Here is a 22,914-nt window from a genome sequence, read left to right on the forward strand (position 1 = left end):
AGAATTAGTTAATAGAATCCATATCTCGACTTTGAGATTGATGATACCCCTTTATATATGCTTATAAGTCTCATCTGAAAACTTGCAGGTGGATTTTATATCCGTCACATGATATAAGTTAAGCGGAAATATAAAGGATTTAATTAGTCAATGAATTAAATCGTCAGTAATTTAATTTAATTGATTGGTATCTGTAATCTTAACATGGGGAGTTAAATAAGATTTAATGAAAGATTTTGAAATTCAACTAAGGAGTGCAGTTACGATTTTTTAGTGGAATAATTAGTAATTTATTTTGGTGGGATTAATTCAGATATTTTGAATTAATTCCATAATAGGAAGCCTCGTTAACTAAATTATGTGGTCCCTGCTGTGCCCGAATAATAAAGAATTAAATGGAATCCGATTTCTTGGTGGAAAAGAAAGACCTAGCAGGTTTGGGAAAAGGGTTTAAACCCTAAAACCTGTAGTTATATAAAGAGCCTTATTCCATAAGGAGGCAAAGGTTAATAGAAGTTTTACACTTTTTTCATAGAAATTCGTCCACACGAATTTCACAGATTCTGGTATTATTCGGGTTACACAGTAGAAGACTGTGAAACTGGAGTATGATCATGTGGATGGTTTTTGCTCATGCTTAAAGGCTAGATTCGTGGTTGTATTCACGCTTCAAGAGATAAGTATGAATTTTATGTTTGATTAAAATCTTGATTATGTATTATCTATATTACATGCAAGTTCGATTCTGACTATTTGCTTCCGTTATTTATGCTTGTATTCCATCAATGTGCTTCTGAGCTTGATATGGTAAATCATGTGGTTATTCTTGTGTTGGCATGATGGAATAATCCCATGTTAGATTTGTTTTCAGTATGTAAAATGTTAGTAGTTCTTTTGCTATTGATGATGACTATCTTTTTGTGGTGGTGTTTAATGTGTGTTAGACTAGATGATGAAAGCCCGTGCTAGCACGGGCTTAACACAAAAAATAGTACCACATTTTTTTTTTTTAGTTTGTCTTAAAAAGAATGATATAATTTTATATTTTGAAATCATTTAACTTGAAACTTCCCCTTTTACCTTTAATGAAATGATTTAATCCACACAAATATCTATGACTTGTTTTAGACCACAAGTTTCAAAGATCTTTCCTTTCTTTTTTAAACTTCGTGCCTAGTCAAACTATGTCACATAAATTAGAACAGAGTGAGTACCTTTTAGTAATATAATTATGAAATTTTTATTATAGGAAATATTATAATTCAATTAATTGAAAATATCAATAAATTATTTTACTTAGTCCGCTTCTCCTATATATGACTTTCCTGGTTTGGTTCTCCAATTGAAAGATTTGAAATACACCTTCTCCTACCGAGTTTCATGCCATCATCTCTTTCTACTCAACAACACTGAAAAGTGCTTTCATGTGTTAGCATCTGTTGTAGTCTTAAATTTTTAAGTATAGACCAACTTCATCATTTTAAGAAAATATGTGTATACGTTTCTTGACCGTTTATATTTCGTCTTCTTGATGTTATTCCTCATTATTTGTGTGAGACGTATGTGGGTATAAGTTTTAAATCTTTGGTTTTATGACTTCTTTAGCAGTTTTTGTGTTCAATTTAAATCGTTATTTCTTTTCATGAATTTCTCTTCTTTAAATTTTCTCTAAGCGTGTCTTTACCATTTTCTGAACTTATTATCATTATTTAAATGTCATTTTTTTTTTTTTTTTGCAATTGTCTCCTAATTGTTCACGTGGACCCCCCTCCCCTTAATTTTTTTCTACTATTGTAGAAGAGTGGACCTCACCTTAATTTTTTATTTTTTTAAATTTTAATAACTATATTAGAAGAGTGGGTGGACGGCGATCCAACCCACTCTTCTAATATAGTAGAATATATGGTGGTTTTGATTGGCAATTAATTTAGTATGTAATGTTATGTGGTTTAATCATTTTACAAACTGAAAGTTTGAGATGATGCATGATTTGAGCAATTCATTATACCGTTTCTCACTTAATCTTTTGCCATTTTTCTTAGTCTCTCTTTTATTAGAAAAATAATAAAATCTAATGAAATAGTAGCAAGAGCTATGTAAAGAAAAAACAATTTATTATTGCAATTTCTAAATTGTTTGGAATTAAGATTAGGGGGCGGGAACAAAAGGAGGATGAAAAGTAAAAGGAAACTTACCAATATGTACAGTAGAGTCAAACTTATTTACCAATATGGTCAAAATATACAAAACTTATACACTGATTATGTATATTATATGTATAAGTATGTATATTATATGTATAAATATATAAATAAAATACATTTGGTCAAATATTGTAAACTAAATCACCCAAAGGCATTACGCTATAAAATTCCCAAAAGTAAAAGGATGATAATAAAGGAAAGAGAAGGAAAAAGAAGAAATATGTAGGCAGGGTGAAAAAGGTAATTGTAAAATTAACATAGAAAATTCTCATGATTCTGCCATCGAAGATAACAATGTAGCATTGTTTTCTTCATTTTTTTCTACTTTAATTGATTTCTTTTTTCTTATATTTTTAAAATTTAACAAGTGGAAAAAATCATGTAGTCAAAACATATTTACATATTTATATATTAGAAAATATAAGAAATAAATATACATATAACCAAATATCTACTAAACAAAGTAATATAACCAGCGTAAAGTTTCAAAGAATAATTTAATAAATTGTGTTTTTCATATGAATGTCTTGCCTTTTATATTTGTTAATTTTTTGTATTTTGTATGTATTTAGTAGAAGTTATAAATTAATAAGAATTTTCATAGGATATATGAACTTATTTTTTTCGTTCTCTTAACCGGGAGAAGCGCTACAAATTCACTAGTTTATATAATTTCTAGGTTTAAAGAGCCTATCGGTTTTCCTCAGTATTGGAATTAAATGAACATAAATAAAATGAAACATGTATATAGGATTCATAAACATATTCAAACTAGTTTCGGATTGAGGCGTTTCAACTTACCATATTTCTTCTTACTTGTTTTTTTATACGATGGCCTATATCACTACAAACAAATGGGTAGTTTGCAGAGGTTAAAATTTGCAATTCGCGAAGGTAATTTGCTAAAATTGGCTAAAACTTTCGCGAATTACAACTTTTGAACTCCGCAAATAGCTAATTTTTTTGTAGTGTATACTATATATTGTCTAGTGACTTTGTGTTTTATATGAGTTTGGTACTTTTGTTTTATCTTACCCAAGCACTAAAATCATCGTAGTTTATGATGAAATCTTACTTGTATTTGATTGTAGGCTTGAAGAGTGTGGAAGATTCATCCTTCATAGGTGAACAATGCAAAAATCTGAGGAGTGTTCTAACTTTTGTCGTCACGCATTCATATCCTCCCCCCCCCCCCCCCCCCCCACCCGGCCGCTATAATGGACACTGCATTTGTGAGGTGCAGAACGACACTGGAGCTATTAGAAAATTGTTACCACATAATTAGGAGTTTGTGATTTTACACAAAAAGTAGTTGTACTATTAAAAAGATTCAAATGATGGAAATAATAAAAAAATCAATACTGATTGGGAATTTTGTCTAGATTTATGTATTTTAATAGCATGAAGCCTTGCTATTTCTTTTTTCGTTTTCGCATAAAAAGACTTAATTTTGTACACCATATTCATCAAGTTACGACTTTAACTGGAAATATAGTAAGTAATACTTTGATATATAAACTTACAAAAAAACTAAATAAAAAGATTACTGGATTTCCAATGCTTTAAAATCAAAGTGAAATGACTAAGTTTGGGTATCTTTTCTTTTTCATGGATAAGAATCTCTCTTCAGTTTCACAAAATTAAACTTTAAACCGAAAGTGTCTAATTGGAACGCTTTAATAAGAGTTGAGATGTCCAACTATAACAAGGTTTAATTTGAGTGACTAAACGAAATATCCTAGCAAGTTTAATGGGCTACCTATATATTAAGCCAATAAAAGCTTTTTTTTTTTTTGCGCGGATTGTCCATCATTTGGGGTGGTCTTTAATTTTTGTCCTTCAAATTAGTGATCTTTAAGTTTTGTCCTTCAAATTGGTGATCTTTAAGTTTTGTCCTTCGCCTAATACCCCGAGGTTGTGGGTTAATTTCCATTAAGGCAGAGTTATATTTGAAAACATTAATGACGGGGGTATTTTTTACCCAAATTTGTAATGGAAAATATTTTTAACCCTTTTCCCATATTATTATCTTTGCTATCCTCAACCCCCCCCCCCCCCCCCCCACCAAAAAAAAAAAAAAAAAGGGATCCGATTGTGAATCAAATTAATTGGGCACTGCTGTTTGTGCGGAATCGAACTCAAGTAGTAATTTAATTTCTTCATCATAAATGAAATAACCCTTCCCATTACATTACAATTTTTTCTTATATATAGGAATAAACAACTAAATCTCCATTCTCTAGTAATTATTAATTCAATCTCCATAAAATATACTCTCGTAGCCTGAAAATCAACTTTTTTCAAGTCTGCTAACAAGTGAGATTATTCCCAGTATCTACACCAAGTTGCTGGCAATACTCAACGTAATGTTGAATCCTTCTAGCAACCGGCTCGGGATTGCCACCATCACACTCAAGTGGACCATTAATGGCTCGAATCGTCGCCCCAAAACCTTGGCCAGAAGTAAAAAGAGGATGGCAAATGTTCATCCAGTACCACAAGGCAGTTTTGAATGCTATAAGACTATCTCTAGCCACGATATCGGGGTCGTTTAGGCCATCGAATCCAATGTCTTTTCCAGCTGGTCCATAGTTGAAGTTCCATGATATTTGGATTGGCCCTCGACCGTAGTATTGCTTGCCGGAGACACAAGGGTACTTTGAGTTTGTCTGATCACAATAGTCCCGAGATGCACCATTTATCTCGTTTATGTAGCACATTTCTGCATTAAAGTGAAAAAGAAATGATAGTGTGAGTTTAAAGTATATATATGATGTGATATGTTGAAAGTTGTTTGTGTAGACTGCAGTTGTGGAAATGTGTAATAATGGTATATATAGCTGTGACGGATCTGAAAATAGTCATTTCATTTTGACTAAGACGTGGTGTGTCTCTCCATTCCCCTTCTTATTTTCCAAGTTAATAATCTTGGTTTTACGAAGGATTAAAAAGCTCTTAGTTAAACTCTTATACAGTATTACTATTACATGTGTCCTTTTATATGACTCTTTTTCTTTTTCATCTATTTAATTAACTAGTTTAACAAGCCGTCTTAGCCCAAACTCAAAATATAAAGTAGATAGTTTAATTTAAAAATGATTTATATTACACCTTTTTCCGTATAATAATTAAAATTTCAAATAAGACTATTTTCAATATATAAAAATAAAACGTTCATTTCACTACTTTAGCATCTTAACTTTTATTTTTAATGAAATTATTTACTTCAAATTAGATGCGGAGCCAAAATATTAAGTTTATGGATCCTTAATTCTAACTTTTTTAAGTTACTTTTTCTAAATTAATAATCTATACATACTCAATGAAATCTTAAGACAAATAAATACTCAATGAACTCTTAAGACAAATAAAGAGTTTGAACCAAACCGCTACCGAATCTGATAAACATGTAGCCGACACTTAATTTTGCCCTGCTTCAAACTCATTTTCTGTTTAGCTTGAACTCATTTAAGATTTAATGATGTATTCTATTTTCATCCGTATTAGACACTCATATTTCATCTTCTAGAATCATCTAACGCAACAAATTTTTTCAATAACTCTAAATTTAGACTACAGTATATAACCTTAATTTTGAGTTTTTATACAAATTAACCTAATTAATGATCTCACAAAAATATCAATAAGTAATAATTAAAATACATTAATAAATTAAAGATTTTAAAATTACAGCTAAAATAATTTTAGGACAAATCTTTATAAGCTCACTAAAGAAGTAAAATATTAGAGGTTTAATATAACATATAGTATAACCTAATGAATGCTCCAGTTGTAAAAGAAAATTTGGCTCCAAAATTGCATAAATTTTATCAGAATGTATAAGCACAAATAATATATTCCCTCCATCCCAAAACATTTGTCACATTTTCGAAAGACAATTTGACTAATCTTCAGAACTAAATTGGATTAGATTAATTCAATTTTTTAAATTAAATTTTTTAGATATTGAAAAACTATATGAAAAATTCTATAAATTGCAATTCTCCTATTAATATAGTGAAATTTTTGGAAAAATATTGATTACTCCTACCGTCCCATTTTAAATGTCATACTCTCCATTCCGATCTGTCCTAAAAAGAACGTTTCTTTCTATATTTAGTAAGCTTTCCAATTCTAAAATTCTACATGGCAAGTTTTAAGACCACAAGATTTAAAGGACTACACACATCTTAAATTTAAAACAAAAGATTAAAAAGTCTCTTTATTTCTTAAGTTTCGGGTCCAATCAAACTAAGACACTTAAATTGGAATCAAGGAGTAATATTTATTTAGTTTAACCCTCTAGAAGTGAAATTTGACAAATATTTTGAGATATAAAGGACTAAAAAATAATTTAATAAGGAGAAAAAAGAGATTCACAAAACATTACTATGATATTAATATAGACCAATTACAGGCCATGTGAGAATGCTTTAAGAAAGAGAAATTTGTATTGTTAACTGAAAAAAAAAAAAAAAAAAGGACAGATTTGTAAGCAAAAAGTAATAGTGGCAACTACGCTTGTGTATTACCCAACAACAATCACCCCTGTGTATTACCCAGAAAAAAGAAAAAAAAAAACTACCCCTGTGGGTCCCTTTGAGCTGTGAGGACTACAAATTTTGTGGATCCTTGCTTATATAGAGTAGTAATGACATGTTTTTCTATTTGAATATTTTTAATTTAAATTTTTCATCCATTTTTATAATCATAGAAATGTTATGATCCACAATTAATTCTAAGGATATTTTGGCATATGCCAAACATCTTTATGTTATTTTAAATTAATTTTCTAACCAGTCATATACCATCATATGAAATCATGAGATGGAGTAAGCTGTAAGCATAAGATGGCACCTAACAAGACGACATACCACAAAACATGTAAAAAATACTGATGCTCCGTTTTTTAGTTTGTTCCAAAGTGTAGTTTCTTGTTTTAACACCTCCACCTTATCCTTTGTTTGGTTATTAATCGTGCGATAAGTTATTCCGGGATTAAAAATAGTGCTGAGATAACTTATACCCATCAGAGGGTGGAATAGTTATCCTGGCATAACTTATCCTGTGATAAAACGGTGAAATTGACTAAAAAATAGCCACGAGGTTCTCAAAACTCTTTTTCTACTACATAAGGTGGAGGACATTTTGTAAACAAATAACTTTTTCTTAAAAGTTATGCATGCATGTTACTTTTAATACAACAAACCAAACAATCAATAAGAAATAATATCAGGATAACTAATCCCAACATAAATAATCCCAGTATAACTTATCCCAACATAATTAATCCCATCATAACTTGTGTTCAAACCAAACGACCCCTAAGAGTGTTACAGACACAAAATATTCACTTTATTGCTTCTCCCAATTCATACGATGTAATTTCCTTTTTGGTTTGTTTCATGAAAAATAATACTACATTTTAAAAACAATTCAATTTTAAACTTCTTATTTTATTCTTAGTTAAATAAGTTATAGTCACACAAATATCTATGACTTATTTCACACTATAAATTTCAAAATTCTTTATTTTTTTTCTAAAACTAGTACCTAGTTGAACTGTATCACATAAATTGGAATGGAGGAATTATTAGAAGTTAAAAAGTTGAAAGGAGGATCCAAGTAAAAATGACAAACAATAGTAAACCATAGGTAGGTTGTAAGAAAAAGACAACTCACGTCCAGTCTCATGAGCGACGTGAGCAAAGAAAGCAGCAATTTCACGCTTATTATCATCAGAAGAACCAGCAGTTCCAAATTTAGGATAAGACTTTATAGCTTCAAGAAACACAGCTCTTGTGTAAAACCCTTTGCCTTCACAGTATGAAGCTGCCTGATTAGCAATTCCATTGAAGAATGATTCAGTAACAATTTCAGAAATTCCCTTATTACTATTATTGTTGTTTGTTGAAGTACTAGTATAACAAGGCCCTCCTTGACAGCCTTGCCCACAATAAGCATTCCCAGAGCCACAATAACCCCATCTACTGCAGCATAATCCTTCTGGACACCCACATTTCTGAGCCAACACCAATCTTGGAATTACAACTATAGCTATAGTACAAATACAAATAAATAACAAGATCAAGTGTTTTCTTGAAGAATAAAATTTTTTCATTTTTGGTGAGGAAACAAGAGACTTGTTATTTGATGGACTAGGCTGAGGAAGTTAAGAATAAATCATATAAGTATTTATAGAAGTAAAAAGTTGAGTCGATAATGTTGAAGTATTATTTAAGATTCAGCAATTTTAGTGTGAACTTTATGTATAGGTTGTTTTTTTTTTTTTTTAAATTAATTTGAGTGTTGCAATAAATTAGGAAGGATATGGTTATGTCATAACTCACTGGGGCCAAGCTTTTTCATTAAAAAGATCACTTGATCACAAGGAATCCTTGACGCTTTTGATAATTGCAAAGACCTCCCTTGAAATTTTTAAGAATTAATTTTAAGTTCTCTCTTATTTTGAGGTTGTTTTGGAAGCGTCACTTGACAAGATAAATTCTTATGCTTGTGTTTGATGGCTATCATATTGTAATCAGTACAACCAAAGAGATTCCAATTTCGTACAATTAAAATTATGTGTATATATATGTACTTGTGTGCAGAGGCGAATTTAAAATTTAAGTTTATGAGTTCTGAATTTTAATACATGATACCAGATTCAGGTTTTTTTTAGGGCAAATTAAGTTACACATTTGGGCGGTCAACCAAAAATAATTACATACGCTAGCTACATATAAAAAAAATGTACATTATATATTATGTTTAACATATATATTATACATTAATCACAAAGGATAGCTATTATTTTAGTGGCGGCTATTTATATCGATTTCCCTTTGATTTCTTAACACAACCATAGGATTTGGTCCAAAGTTATTGGGTTTTGTCGAACCTGTAACTTGTATTGTAGATCCGTCATGCGTGTGTATGTCTGTGTGCTCGCGTTGTCTAATTTTTAATTTCGTTAGTTTCAGTAATATTTATATTTCATGACTAAGAATTGTATGACATACTATAATAACTTCAATATTTGCATGGTACTTAACTCTGTTTTTCTGAAAGACACATTTTCACTTCCTAGATATCCGAATATATTTTCATGTCACCAAATGATGTTCTTTCCTGCAGTATTAAATAATAGTGTCATATTTTTCAACATTAGTGTTGATAACTCTACGAGTGATCGAAAACATAAAGCTTGGAACTAAAGGAATAACACGTAGCCTGGTAAGTAATTTTTCTTAGGCACATTGCGTTGGTTCTCTTTTGAAGCTACGTCAATTTCAATTATTTCATATGCCGCTTACAAAGGCGTTTTTGATATTGTGAAGACTGGCACAGTGACTGCTATAATAAAAGAAACATAAGTGGGCTTCACTGGTCTTCTAAGCAAGCAATTATCATAGAATTGTCTCAAAATCATTTCAAGGGTCCGACCTAAAGCAGTAACATTATCATTTGTATCTCCGAAAAGTTTGTGCCTGTATGGACTATGGTACGGGTTGGAAATTGGAATATGATAGACAGTCCGAACCTAGATAGATCTCTATGAGTGTATAACTATAGACCAATGTTATGTAACGTATGAAATTGAAATCAATCAAGCAAGACTTTGAAACCTTTTGATAGTGTTTGTGTTATTATTTTCTTCAGAATGTTTACTCTTAAATAGAAGTCTTGAGTTCAAACTCAAGAAATGAAAAATATTTCACTAGAGTGTATTTTTTTCATAAGTGATTAAATATCAAATATAAATATGAATTAATCAGAACAAGTAAATTTTAAATATCAAACCGTTAATTATAGTTAATATTATCCTTCTGGGGTGGCTATTCTAATAAAGCCATGTGAACTTTGACTTTTGTACCTGCTAGAAAAAGACATGCTGGTGGCTAATGAAGCATTGTGAACTTTGACACTTATATGCTAGAAAATGTCTCCAATGAAAAATATAAATTCTGCAACGTAATATTAGACGGTACGACAGCAAAACTAAAAAAATTTCTCAAAAGAGTTCTAAATAATCTTTTGTTTTAGATTAAATATTAGTCTTTAACTTAAGATATAAGTACTGAATAAAAGTCATAATAAGAAACAATTAAAGTAGAAGGTAGGTCTAGTAGTTATTTGACATTCCTCAACATCCTAAAGCAATCAAGGCCCTACTTAACTTATCACTGCCTTCATCCAAATTTGCGAATTAAGTACTTCACGCTTATCGAATGTCAAATTTAATTGGTTGGTTCACTCATTGAGCCAAACGGCTTATAACCTACAATTAGTTCTCAAAACATGAAAGCAGGCACATTCATCAAAAGCCTTGATAAGATCTGTTTAATCAGTAATGCATCAACTGCATGCATGAATAAGCAAGGACCTCATGACATAACCATATCCTTCTTAATAAATTAAGAGACTCAAATAAGTCAAAAGTCAACCTACCCCAAAGTTCACACTAAAGTTACTGAATTTTGAACAATTTTTAACACTACTAGCTCATCTTTTGCTTCTATAAATACTTCTATCTTTTATTAGTCTTTTATTTAATTTCTTCCATACTCACACCAAAAATGATTACTATTTTTTCTTCAAGAAAGAACATAATTTTTATTTATACTATAGCTATAGTTCTAATTCCAAGATGGATAATGGCTCAGAAATGTGGGTGTGCAGAAGGTTTATGCTGCAGCAAATGGGGTTATTGTGGCACTGGAAGTGATTATTGTGGGAAAGGCTGCCAAGAAGGGTCTTGTTATACTACTACTTCAACAAACAACAATAATAATAATACTAATAATAATAATAATGAAATTTCTGATATTGTTACTGAATCATTCTTTAATGGAATTGCTAATCAAGCTGCTTCAAGCTGTGATGGCAAAGGGTTTTACACAAGATCTGCATTTCTTGAAGCTCTGAAATCTTATCCTCGCTTTGCAACTATTGGTTCCTCTAATGATACCAAGCGTGAGATTGCCGCTTTCTTTGCTCATGTCACCCATGAGACTGGACGTGAGTCATTTTCCTTACAACTTATCACATGCTTTATATAATTTCCTTTGAACGTGTTTTAAAAAGAATCAAAATCTTTAATCTAAAATCTCATACAACTTATCACATATAACATGTGAACAGAGGCGGATTCGAGTTTTGAAATCTATTGATTCCTATATCATTTTCCTTACAACTTATCACATGCTTTATATAATTTCCTTTGAACGTGTTTTAAAAAGAATCAAAATCTTTAATCTAAAATCTCATACAACTTATCACATATAACATGTGAACAGAGGCGGCTTCGAGTTTTGAAAGCTATTGATTCCTATATCGACTCAAGTTAATACTCCCTCCGTTTCAATTTATGTGAACTCATTTGACTGGGCACGGAGTTTAAAAAAGAGGAGAAGACTTTTAAACTTGTGGTGTTAAATGAGTCATATATGGTTTGTGTAACTATAAATCATTTCATAAAGGTAAATTGTTTCTAATTATAGAAAGAGGTCATTCTTTTTGGCACAGACTAATAAGGAAATAGGTTTATCTAAATTGAAACAAAGGGAATAATATATAATTAATAATAACTAAGTTCACAATCAAATATTTCGTGTATTACTTAATACATAAATAGGGTCTAGACAAAAATTATTGAATTTACGTGAACTTATAACTTCTAAGCTAGGTTTGCCCCTACTAGTGCGCACGTTACTCAACTAACAACATAGAAATTTTATTTTATGCCAAGCGTGAGATTGTCGGTTTCTTTGCTCATTTGACGATCATGAGGCTGGACGTGAGTCATTTTTCTTACAACTTATGATAAGCCTTAATTTCCTTTGAACTTGTTTTAGAATGAATGACAATCTTTAATCTTCAGGGTGTGTTTGGTATAGATATATGTTTTTCAATTTTCTCATTTTTGGTTGATCAAATTTTTTGATTTTTTTTTTTCCTTCTTGGGAAATGACTTTCCTAATTTAAGTAGGAAAAAATAAATTTCATAAACGGCATTCCGTATTGATTGTCTACCCTACCCCTAAAACTCCACCACCACCTAACCTAATTCCTTACAACTTAATTATCACATATAACAAGTGTGCACTTTACTCAACTAACACCATAGAATATTTTTCTTTTTTGCAGACATGTGCTACATAAGTGAGATAAATGGTCCATCTAGGAACTACTGCGACGAGCAAAACATAGAGTACCCTTGTATCTCCGGCAAGAAATATTACGGTCGAGGACCTATCCAACTGTCATGGAACTTCAACTACGGGCCAGCGGGAAAAGACATCGGATTCGATGGCTTAAACGACCCCGATATCGTGGCTAGAGATAACATTATATCATTCAAGACAGCCTTGTTGTACTGGATGAACACTTGCCACTCTCTCATTAATTCTGGCCTAGGTTTCGGGGCGACGATTCGAGCTATTTATGGCCCGTTTGAGTGTGATGGTGGTAATCCTCCGGCTGTTGCAAGAAGGATTGACTATTACACTGAATATTGTCACCAACTTGGTGTAGAGACTGGGAATAGTACCTCTTGTTAGGAGAATAACTGATATGCTTTCAGACTGAGATATTCAACTTGAAATGATTAAATACTGACTATACAATACAAAATTGTCAATCTAATAAAACGGGTTCTGAAGGAAGTTAATACTTGAGTTCGACTGTTTTGTCTAAATTTTTCAAAATTATATTTGCATAAGATAAAGAAGTACATGAACTAGATTATACACGGATGTAGTCATGTAGCAACAACAACAAAGATTCCATTAGTGGACAATGTTTACTATAGAAAATTTGCCTCATTTGCCTCTATCCATTGTTTTTAAGTTAAGAAGCTAAGGGACAATCCGTAAACGAACAGAAATGGTATGTATTCTGCATACATCAGACAATAGAATAATATTCTGCATACATCAGAAACGAAATCGTTAAAAAAGGAACAAAATATAAAGTAGAAACAAGAACATACTAATAGATATATAATGGTTGCCAATGAGAAGAATTCATTTTCCTCTATCCCTTGTTGAATTCAACAAATGGCTGGAAGAGGAATGACTCACCAAGAAATCAACTCTCTGTCATCAAATTTGGCTCGTTAACTGTTGAGCGCATGATAAACCGTAGTTTAACCCCTATAAAATTAAGGACACCCACTGATTATGTGGCTTGTCCTTCACCAATTTAGTAGTTCTACTTGATGATTTTATGAAATATACACTGTTTTTTTTTCTTTCTTTTGAAGGGGAGCCTTGGCATAACTGGTAAAGTTGCTGCCATGTGACCGGGAGGTCACGGGTTCGAGCCGTGGAAACAGCCTCTTGCAGAAATGCAAGGTAAGACTGCGTACAACAGACCCTTGTGGTCCGGCCCTTCTCCGGACCCCGGGCATAGCGGGAGCTTAGTGCACCGGGCTGCCCTTTACACTATTTTTTTTTTTTTTTTTTTGTTAAATTTAGTCTCCATTGATCATTGATGTGCAAAATTAACAATTAGAGTTTGGCATCCCAAACTTTGTACATGATCATTGAGAATAGACTATTAAGGTTAGTCCTAACCAAAAAGAAAACTAAATGTACAAAACTTGAGGAGGATCGTATATGATGTGGGCTGGTTTGGCTTTTTTGATCCTAAATGAAGGTAAATTCCATTTGTCCATGTTAACAAGACCCTTGACTTGATTAGGTAATCCTACAAAGGAGTTGAAGACATGGATTGAATCTGAGTTGTGGCTCAAACTTGCTAGTTTATCAGCAGGTCTTTTGGCCTCTCTGAAGCAGTCTAATATTTCAAATCCATGCTCTTCAATTAGTTCTTGGATTTCTTCTATAATGTTGAGGATCTTCCAGGGTACTTTCCACTCCCTTCTGATGCATTTGGTGATGAGGAGAGAATCTGTTTCTCCAATAGCTAGCTTGTATCCATTTGCGGCACACCATTTGAGTCCAAACAACATAGAAGCTGCTTCTGCCATATTGCTAGTTCCTGGTCCCAAGGGAATTGAATAGGCAAAAATAACATTCCCTTGGTTATTCCTGATCAGTCCTCCACCTCCACTTATGCCTAGAAGACAGCTTCCATCACTGTTCAGTTTCACATTTTCAGTGGTTGGTTTGATCCACCTGATAATTTTGGAGGTTCTCTGTTCAATTTTGCTTCACATGCTCTACTAATTGTGCTCCAATCTTCTCCCAGCTTAGCTCTTCCAAATTTGCTATTTAAGATCTGCAAAAGTTTATGAAATATACACTTAAACAGTAGTAAACAGAATATTTGAAATCTCTACCAATACTAGTAAGGATAGCCCGTGCTTTTCCCGGGCCCAACATGAATAAAGTTATATTGTTTTATATACATTGTACATAAATCTGTAGTGACAATATGTACAACAACCAAATGTCAAGAGTTAAAAGGTTGTTACGATATATTCTGCTCAGAAGTGAAGCGGAGAAAGTATTGATTGGCTGAGTGTGGCTCGATTGATCTGCACAACTGTAAGGATCATCGATAAAAATTTATCCAATTTGTTGGCAAATAATCATTTCTAAATGAGAAACAGAAAAGGGGAAGTAGAATGATGAATGAATATGAATTTATTCTCTCACATCCTTACAGATGGGAGGATTGTAAGTCGACAACACCGTTGTTTTAGCAACCCTCAAAGAAGGGAGAACTGTGAGCCGTAACAGTGTTGTCAACATAAACTTAAACCTATTACATGCACTCATAAGCATCAACTCAATAAAATACTCAAGAATTGCGAAAACTATTAATAGCTGCCCATTGTCCTCGATATTTTTGTCATGTATCTCAGATTTTGACTTTTCGGATTCTTCTTCTTCGCCCTCATCGTTTGAGCTTTTCGGCTAGTTTTATTGATGAAATGAGAATAAGGAAGCCAGTTTTTCTAGCTTTATAATGATGATAAATATGCTGCAAGACCGTATGAATCTTAAAAAAAAAAAATAATAATAATAATAATAATAATGTTACAGGAAGCTTACCTTCTTCTTGTTGTAAGCATTCATGAGCTTTTCATACTCGGCCTTCCTTTTTGCAGCTTTGGCTTCATATGCTGGTTATTTCTTTCAACAGGTAGAACCAGTCTTATAAGTGAACTCATTACATCAAACAGGTAGATGTTGTCCCAAAAAAAGAATGTCATGAACCCATTCTTAGTCAGCAAAATAAATGCTTATATTTCCACCGCCAAGTAAATTTATTCACCAATGCTAATTGACTCTTCTTCAATGAGAGTACTGAAAGAAGTTTGCAACTGGCTAACTGGTATAACCATAAAACAGTATGACATGTATGAAGTGATCATGGGACCGAATTGGCAGGTTGAATCACTAATTTTAGGAAATATACTGAATTACGTACAGCTGCGCTCATAGATTTCAGTTTTCTTCTCCAGCTTTGCCGACCTTTTATTTATAATGACAAACCAAGAAGCAATCAATTGCTAAACCATCAAAAGCTTACAGCTGATACAACCTTCAATAGGGATTTTCCAATTTAAATGTCTTCCACTCCAGTCGGAAGAAAACATGTTTAGCAGAATTGTTTTTCCTACACATTCATGCACATAATAATGACAGAGCAGGTTGGATTTTAGCAGAACTTTGACCTACATTAGGATTCCATTATAAGTTTGGACCTTACAAGAGCATGGTACATTAAATGGATACGATACTAACCTTTGGATATGCCGTTTGACCACAATCAATCACTTGCTTCCTACAAAGAAAGACAAAAAGGTTACAAATTATAAACCCCAAAATCAGTTTATCAAATTCAACAGACTCAATTAATACTTTGGAATTTGCTCCGCAGTAGTAGGTTCATCAATTCTTTTAGCATTCACCATGACAATAGCAATCTGAAATTCCTCTCTAATCCTTCATTACGGAAGGCATCCATTGGCATGGGCGGAGCCACCTTCGGCGAAGGGTGGTCAGGTGCACACCCTTCGTCGGAAAATTACGCGGTGTTCATAGGTTAAATGTTAGCTACAATGAGTATAAATTTAATTTTGCACACCCTTAATACAAGTAAGAAGAAAATTTGCACACCCTTCACCAAATTCCTGGCTCCGCTACTGTCCATTGGCTATAGCAGCAATAACCTCTCGAAGTTGGTGAACTCCATTCTTCCAAGCATTTACATGAGCTACCTTACTTTTTGTTGGTTGCTATTTTTCCTGACCATGGGGTAGTTTATAGTTTTTTTATACTTTATGTACAACTTGAATACGATATAATCTGCAGGACTAATGCCTTCTTCAGAAAAGAGCAAGCATCCCTGCTCAGCCAAACCAGCTGCTGAGATGAAACTTTGAGACACGAAATGTATAGACTGGTATCCGGGGGGGGGGGGGGGGGGGGAGAGGCACCATTACTAAAGCAACAAACAAAAAGGCAAGCATAAAAAAGTAGTATGAGTTGAGGCTGCTGCCCTTCATGGCGCTTTCAATGTGCAGTTGAGCTTCAAGAGAAAACCTTTCCTTCGACATAACATTCTATGTTTATGTTTTCCAGTTCATATACTCAGCTATGTGAGACATCTAAATTACGGCATACGGTCATATGTGACTTGGAATTAGACCTCCTAAATGTAGGCAGTAGTAGCTGCGGCTTTAAGATACTCTTCCTGACAAGAACAGGAAACTGGTTTACTTCCACAAAGAGTAGTTTCCAGCGTAGCTTTATTCTAGACTGTTATTTATTTGTGAGTTAAAAGAGTTAACGGTTTAACCTACTATAATTCTACTTACAGTTGAAAGAAGAGAAAGGAAGATAAGTGACTGTCATGGTGAGTGGAAAGACCAATTATAGCTCTTGAGAGCAGCAGACAGCTCGATTAAACCGATGGTAAGACGAACAATATGAATATCATAATCCAAAAATCCATGTAGAAACTGAAGATCTTTTTTTTTTTTTTTTTTTTTTAGACAAAGTGATCTGAAGCAAAAATATTTATAACTTAACACCATAATTTAATTCATTCTTTTTATTTTATTCACATATCCTAAGAAGAATGCATTACCTTTTTTGAGCTATTAGATTACACGGCTGGGCCAACTTTTGAAACATCATGCTTAAAGCTATTTTTGATCAGACAATAACTGATTCACGAGTCTAACAAGAGACAAAAAAATTAGTAGTTTCTTCTTTTGGTGCAATTTCTCAAACACCTCTACCGCAGGTCCGGATGTCAGATAACAATTAACTCAAATCCACTGTCACTGCACTTTGAAAGACTTAAAACAGATGGAAATGAAGGTCAATCCATGCAAACAACGAACCAGAACACACAGAACAAAGGTGAAACAATTAATCACCAATTAACTTAAAACTTTAGGCGAAAGTAAGTTGAATCTTCCATCGTAAGATTCAAAACATAAGAAGAAAACATTCTTCAAATTAAAACTAAACATAATCTTAAATCTAAATAACACTGATAATCAGAAAAGATGGGATAAAGAAAGGAGAAATGGCAAAAAAACCTCACCTAACAAGTCTACAGGCAACGCACTGACCAGGTACAGAGAAGAATGAAGCGACGAAGCAAAACGGGATACCTTTGAAATCAAAATATGGAGATATCAGTCTGATGTAATCGTGAAGCTGGAGAACGTGTCAAAACAAAAAAAAAAAACGGAATAGCACGCGTCGAAGAAATAGCAATTACATCTGAAATTCCAAACATGCCCTCCCGACCCTAAGCTCCTCCCGTTAGCGGCTTCTATATAAGTAGTAATACACTTATAGTAAACAAAATGTTCGATATCTCTACCAGATCACATCACTAATCACCAAAACATTCACAAGAAAATATGTCAGTCAAGATTAGAAGAAAACCCACCAAAAAAATGTGTCTATTTCATGACTTAATGGTCCTGGAATAGTTTAAAAACAGCAAAAATCTGGTTGAATAAGAACTACAACAAAACTATTTTATTCCGACAACCAAAAGTATATATAGATGCAACTGACGTTGAAGTAGGTAAGCAGATTACTCCAATTGGTTCCACTCTACTTTCAATTACCAAACCTGTAGTTCATGAAATTAAAAATCAAGATTATGACAAAATTTCTTCAAATGTTCCATAATCCCAACAAGCTATTCAGGAAGTTTGACTAATTCAAGTGAAACAAATGAGTAAAAACATCTCCTTTCATCATTCTATGCCATTGGAGTTGTAATGCAGTTACAGAATTGTCACCCAAAATGGGGTTCAAATCCTACAACTCTATCCTAGAAACAAAATGGGGGATAAACCAAAGGACTAAAGTTCATGTAGAGGCCTTGGTAGCAGCAGATTTCTTTTTCGAATTTTCAGTCTTTTTGTCAGAATCAGCAGCTTTCCTCTTGTCCTTCCTCTCCCTCTTCTTCAATGCAGTCAAGCGGGCCTTCAGCAAAATTGCATAAGATGCTTGGAAACGCTGGTGATCTTTTGCTCCAACCTGTTAGTCCAAGTGCATCATTAGCCACAAGAAGTTAAAACATCAAAACATAAATAATAATCATATAAACTACAAAAGCAACAAGCAAAACATGAATACAAATAAATGGCACCACCCATAAGGTGCTTGTGTTACAGATGTAATTGGTTCTCTTTCGTAGAGAACAATATTTTGGTTTAGGTTCTCTTCTTTTTGGTATACGGCTTGTATATGGGATTCTCCCAACATTAATAAAATTATTTACCTTATCAAAAAGAGCAACAAGCAAAACAGGAATACAAATAAAATGAAGAAAATTTAAGACAACTGAGGTAAAAACAACTTAAGTTGGTGTACTTGTCTCCATTATAGGATGTGGAGAGGCATTTAGGAAGTAAAACTGGAAAGGCTAGCTTAGCAGACACACCAGATCTATATTAAAGGGACTAATAACACATTCTTAGACACATGACAAGCTGTTTCAGCTCAAACTTCATGCCATACATATGTACCATGTGGAAAACCTTGTCCACTTCTCAATTTCAAGAACAAACCAAAGATTATTTGCATTTGCAGGTGAGCAAAATTCAGAACAACAGTGTGAAAAAATGGCAAACGCTCGCAAATGCTTTCAGCGCTACAAATATATTCTATGATGAGTTGAAGTGCCACAAGAAATTTACCCAAGGAAAAACCCACTCAGTACCTTCTGGATAGATTAAAATCTGGCTCATCAAGAAAAAACCTATACAAACCCAACATGTGAACTGAAGAGACGAACTGACTACAACTTTCATGCTATTTTTAGCAGTGAAAACTTGACGAACTTAAAAATGTTTATATTTTGAGATGCTGATGACCTTAACCATGTTATTTTAAATCACAAACTCCATGTTAAAATCAACTGAAAAATACAGATTTCAAATCAACTGAAAAATACAGACCACTATCATATTCCAAGGCTCCAAGTTCTCCCGTTCCAACTTCTATTCTTCCCTATGGGACTTGACGATATGTCGTCAAGGATTCTGATCTCCACTCCCACCTACTACCATCATATCCCGTCCAAATAAACCAAAAAAAAAAAAATAGTAAACGAAGAAACACACTCACGTGCATATTATAAATAAGTTAACAAGCAAAACATGCGAGCTGCCCAACTGCAAGACTAAATATCTTGTACTCACTGACCATATTTTAAGTAATGGTATTTTATTGGAACTGGTGTTTAACATGTTTAGCGAGACCTTCTTTTTTAATCAAGTAATTATTAATTACAACAAGGCTAACTTGGCCATATACAAGAGGTATACCGAAAAAGGGAAACCCTACAAAATATGATTCTTCCCAAAAGACACCCAATCCTCTATACAAATCCAATAGGCAATTACTTAGACAAAAGTCTTGGTGGTGTTCAAGTTCTTTCGGTCAAACAGGGAAGGCATAACCCTTTCACATTGAGAGTCACCAGGATTTCCAACATTATTTTTGCCTCAACAGGAAAATACATAGATCCTTCAGATCATTGATTTTGTTACTAGCAAGTAGCAAGTACTAATCCAAACCCCATGTAAAGTCTCCCACGTAACCACTCACTCAATAGTAACTCCATTGTCCCCTGCTTCGGAAAACTTGTGCCAAAACGTAAACAAAATCGAGTTTTTGCTGTCGAATTTAGATGCTAGATGCATCAGAAGCACCTGCAGATACTAGTCTACATCTGTCTTTTTAGTTATTAGTAAGGAAAATGTATAAGATTTCTTAAACCAGAACTATAGAATCACTTCTGCATAAGTACTAGTAACTATACATTTTTCTCCACCAAGTAATGCTCAATCAATCTCCACTTTTCTCTGTTCCTTTGCTTGTTTTCTTTCTCCTTCCATCTTAATTTTTAAGTTGGACATCGTAAGAGGTAGTAGGGGAAAGAGATGACCAGAGGCATAAAATAAGTAGGAAGGAAAGTGCCTCTACAATAATATAGTGTTTTTGTTTAATACGAGGAAGCAAAAATAAATTATCCCTTTAGGTGCCCTAATATTTTATTACAAGCATGTACGTTGACTATTAGTTATCAATCAGGTAAACAAGGACCGCAACTATCATTCTCTTTGCACCAAAAGGCTAACATCCCCTTTTTGAAATTTGCTGCTCTCAATCTCAAAGATAAAGACCAGAAGCTAGAATCTATCTAACTCGTATTTGCATGTCTAAACTTATGCTTAAGAATTAATTCATATGAGAAACTGACACTCTCAAATGTTCCTATCAGAGAACATAGTGTTTATCAACAAAGCAAAAAGAAGGCATAACCACACTCCAATCAAAACTAAGCAATGGAAAAGGATAAAATACTTTCTACTGTGATTACCATTGTGGAAATATTCTTTTTCCCATCAGTTGCTCGGATGAGGCACTTAAATTCAATATTTTCGCCAGCTGTCTTCATCTTATTCCTTTGGGCTTTAGATTTATCAGAAGCTGTAGATACAAAGGACAAGACTGCTCATTTAGTATTTCAATCTACAGCTTTATCTTTAATCAATCATAACAACAAAATACAGAAAGACCAATGAAGACAGCAAACTCACAGTGTTTAAGAGTAACCCAAACAGAACCATGTTCAGTAGTTCGCTCAAACATGCTTGTCAGTTCATTGAGAAATGGATCTGGCTGTAATCGTACCTGACAAATTCAGATCAATAACTGTCAACTTATGTTCTACCAAAAAGACGGACAAAGCCACTCCTTCAAACTCCCTAAAATAAGCAAAAATACCATACAATTTTGTATCCAAAAAGAGGAAGCACATTGAGCTCCATTATGTGATTTTGATATAACCAATGTGAGTTTGCATTGTGAGTTCCATCCAAATAAAAGAGGAATGGATACAATAGGTTAATAACTTGAGAGCATGTAAGGATGAATTATATGTGTAGAGTTAGAGGATTCATGGAATTAGGCTTATTTCTACTCTGTCTATAACCCATGTTATCTTTTCTTACTATGAAATATGGAAATATCAATCTTCCAAAGATCAATCCACCAAATATTACACAAGCCTATCACCAGAATAGAAATTTATCTCGTCAACATCCCTCGAAGAAATAAATGAAAGCTAACCTATGGAGTCTCCAAAAACTTGTATAATACATGCCTCCAAAAGCATCAAAAAACCGCACCATCAAGCCTATCAGCCTCCTTTACCAGATAAAGGAGTAAGGATAACATGGGTCCTTTATCCAATAAACCGCACCTATAGGATTCCACAAATCCTCTAACCCTATACATGGAATTCATCGCTTCATACTCTCCTACACACACTACGTCAGCACCTAAATGCTAAGTTGCGCGGACTCTTCACTTTCGATGTGGCACCCATGTCGGATTCCCCAAAAATACACTACTTTTGGAGAATCAGACACGCACCCGTCGACATTTTTGAAGAGTCCGAGCAACATAGCCTAAATGTAATGTTAAATCATAAACGGGAAAGGGTTCCATCAAACCCAAACAAGTTTGGAACTGGGGTGCAGTTAATTCAATCAACAACCACATTTGAACTGGCATTAACTAATTTCCTCAATCAATATACTGGGATTCAATTTACAATACATAACCACTCAAGAACACTAAGAATCTAACATGAATTCTATACTCTACAGAACCCATAATTTCATAAAAGAAATATATTAAATTGGGGATCAAAACAAATCTCTAAACGGTTTAAACAAGAAAAAAATTAACATCAATGTACAATTTAATCAGAAAACCTAACACAGATATGTACGAATTCTTTATACAAAACATTGTTTGAATTTCAGATTTGATTCAAAGCATTAAACAAAGGAGTAGTAAGATCAATTGATTTTGACGAATTGAAGTTTGGGTTTACCATTTTCGAAGCCCTTTTTGTTTTGTGTCAAAATTTCAACAGCAGCAAAACCCAAATACAGCGCGATGAAGAGGAAGACGGAAAAAAAGTGAGGTTTATAAATGGGTCAAAACCGTAAAAATATATATTTCTTCTCCTGCAAGGACCAAAAAAAAAATGAACAAAATTAGCGAATTACAAGGAGAAAATAAGACAACTAACAATTACTAGGTAAAGATTAATGTAATAAAGTAAATCTCACTTAATTCCTAAACTTTAAGGGCTCATTTAGTACGAGGGATAAATAATCTCGGAATTAAATTTGAGATGAGTTTATCACACGTTTAGTTGGGATAAAATCGCGGTA

General features: G+C 33.2%; 3 protein-coding genes across 3 annotated transcripts; 1 reads left to right on the forward strand and 2 right to left on the reverse strand.

Annotated features, from left to right (window-relative positions):
• Positions 1 to 4,342: 4,342 nt before the first annotated feature.
• On the reverse strand, positions 4,343 to 8,382 carry LOC132051742 (endochitinase PR4-like). Its single transcript, XM_059442938.1, has 2 exons — positions 7,887 to 8,382; positions 4,343 to 4,926 (listed from the first exon to the last, which is right to left on the reverse strand). The coding sequence occupies exons 1-2, from the start codon at positions 8,323 to 8,325 to the stop codon at positions 4,514 to 4,516; spliced, it is 852 nt and encodes a 283-aa protein (XP_059298921.1). The 5' UTR covers positions 8,326 to 8,382; the 3' UTR covers positions 4,343 to 4,513.
• A 2,396-nt stretch (positions 8,383 to 10,778) lies between these two features.
• Positions 10,779 to 12,883, forward strand: LOC132054437 (endochitinase PR4-like). Its single transcript, XM_059446442.1, has 2 exons — positions 10,779 to 11,225; positions 12,354 to 12,883. The coding sequence occupies exons 1-2, from the start codon at positions 10,784 to 10,786 to the stop codon at positions 12,764 to 12,766; spliced, it is 855 nt and encodes a 284-aa protein (XP_059302425.1). The 5' UTR covers positions 10,779 to 10,783; the 3' UTR covers positions 12,767 to 12,883.
• A 5,404-nt stretch (positions 12,884 to 18,287) lies between these two features.
• LOC132051743 (signal recognition particle 14 kDa protein) lies at positions 18,288 to 22,709 on the reverse strand. Its single transcript, XM_059442939.1, has 4 exons — positions 22,569 to 22,709; positions 21,265 to 21,358; positions 21,045 to 21,154; positions 18,288 to 18,694 (listed from the first exon to the last, which is right to left on the reverse strand). Exons 1-4 carry the CDS (start codon positions 22,569 to 22,571, stop codon positions 18,524 to 18,526), a joined length of 378 nt encoding a protein of 125 aa, XP_059298922.1. The 5' UTR covers positions 22,572 to 22,709; the 3' UTR covers positions 18,288 to 18,523.
• Between the last annotated feature and the right edge of the window lie 205 nt (positions 22,710 to 22,914).

This window comes from Lycium ferocissimum, chromosome 4, assembly GCF_029784015.1.
Source record: "Lycium ferocissimum isolate CSIRO_LF1 chromosome 4, AGI_CSIRO_Lferr_CH_V1, whole genome shotgun sequence".
Taxonomy (NCBI): Eukaryota; Viridiplantae; Streptophyta; class Magnoliopsida; order Solanales; family Solanaceae; genus Lycium; species Lycium ferocissimum.

Coding starts and splice junctions, on each gene's coding strand:
- LOC132051742 (XM_059442938.1), bottom strand. CDS start 8,325: ATGAAAAAATTTTATTCTTCAAGAAAACACTTGATCTTGTTATTTATT. Junction 4,927..7,886: donor CGTCGCTCATGAGACTGGAC/GTGAGTTGTCTT, acceptor ACTTTAATGCAG/AAATGTGCTACATAAACGAG.
- LOC132054437 (XM_059446442.1), top strand. CDS start 10,784: ATGATTACTATTTTTTCTTCAAGAAAGAACATAATTTTTATTTATACT. Junction 11,226..12,353: donor TGTCACCCATGAGACTGGAC/GTGAGTCATTTT, acceptor TCTTTTTTGCAG/ACATGTGCTACATAAGTGAG.
- LOC132051743 (XM_059442939.1), bottom strand. Junction 21,155..21,264: donor TTGGGTTACTCTTAAACACT/GTGAGTTTGCTG, acceptor TTGTATCTACAG/CTTCTGATAAATCTAAAGCC. Junction 18,695..21,044: donor AAAAGAATATTTCCACAATG/GTAATCACAGTA, acceptor TTGGACTAACAG/GTTGGAGCAAAAGATCACCA.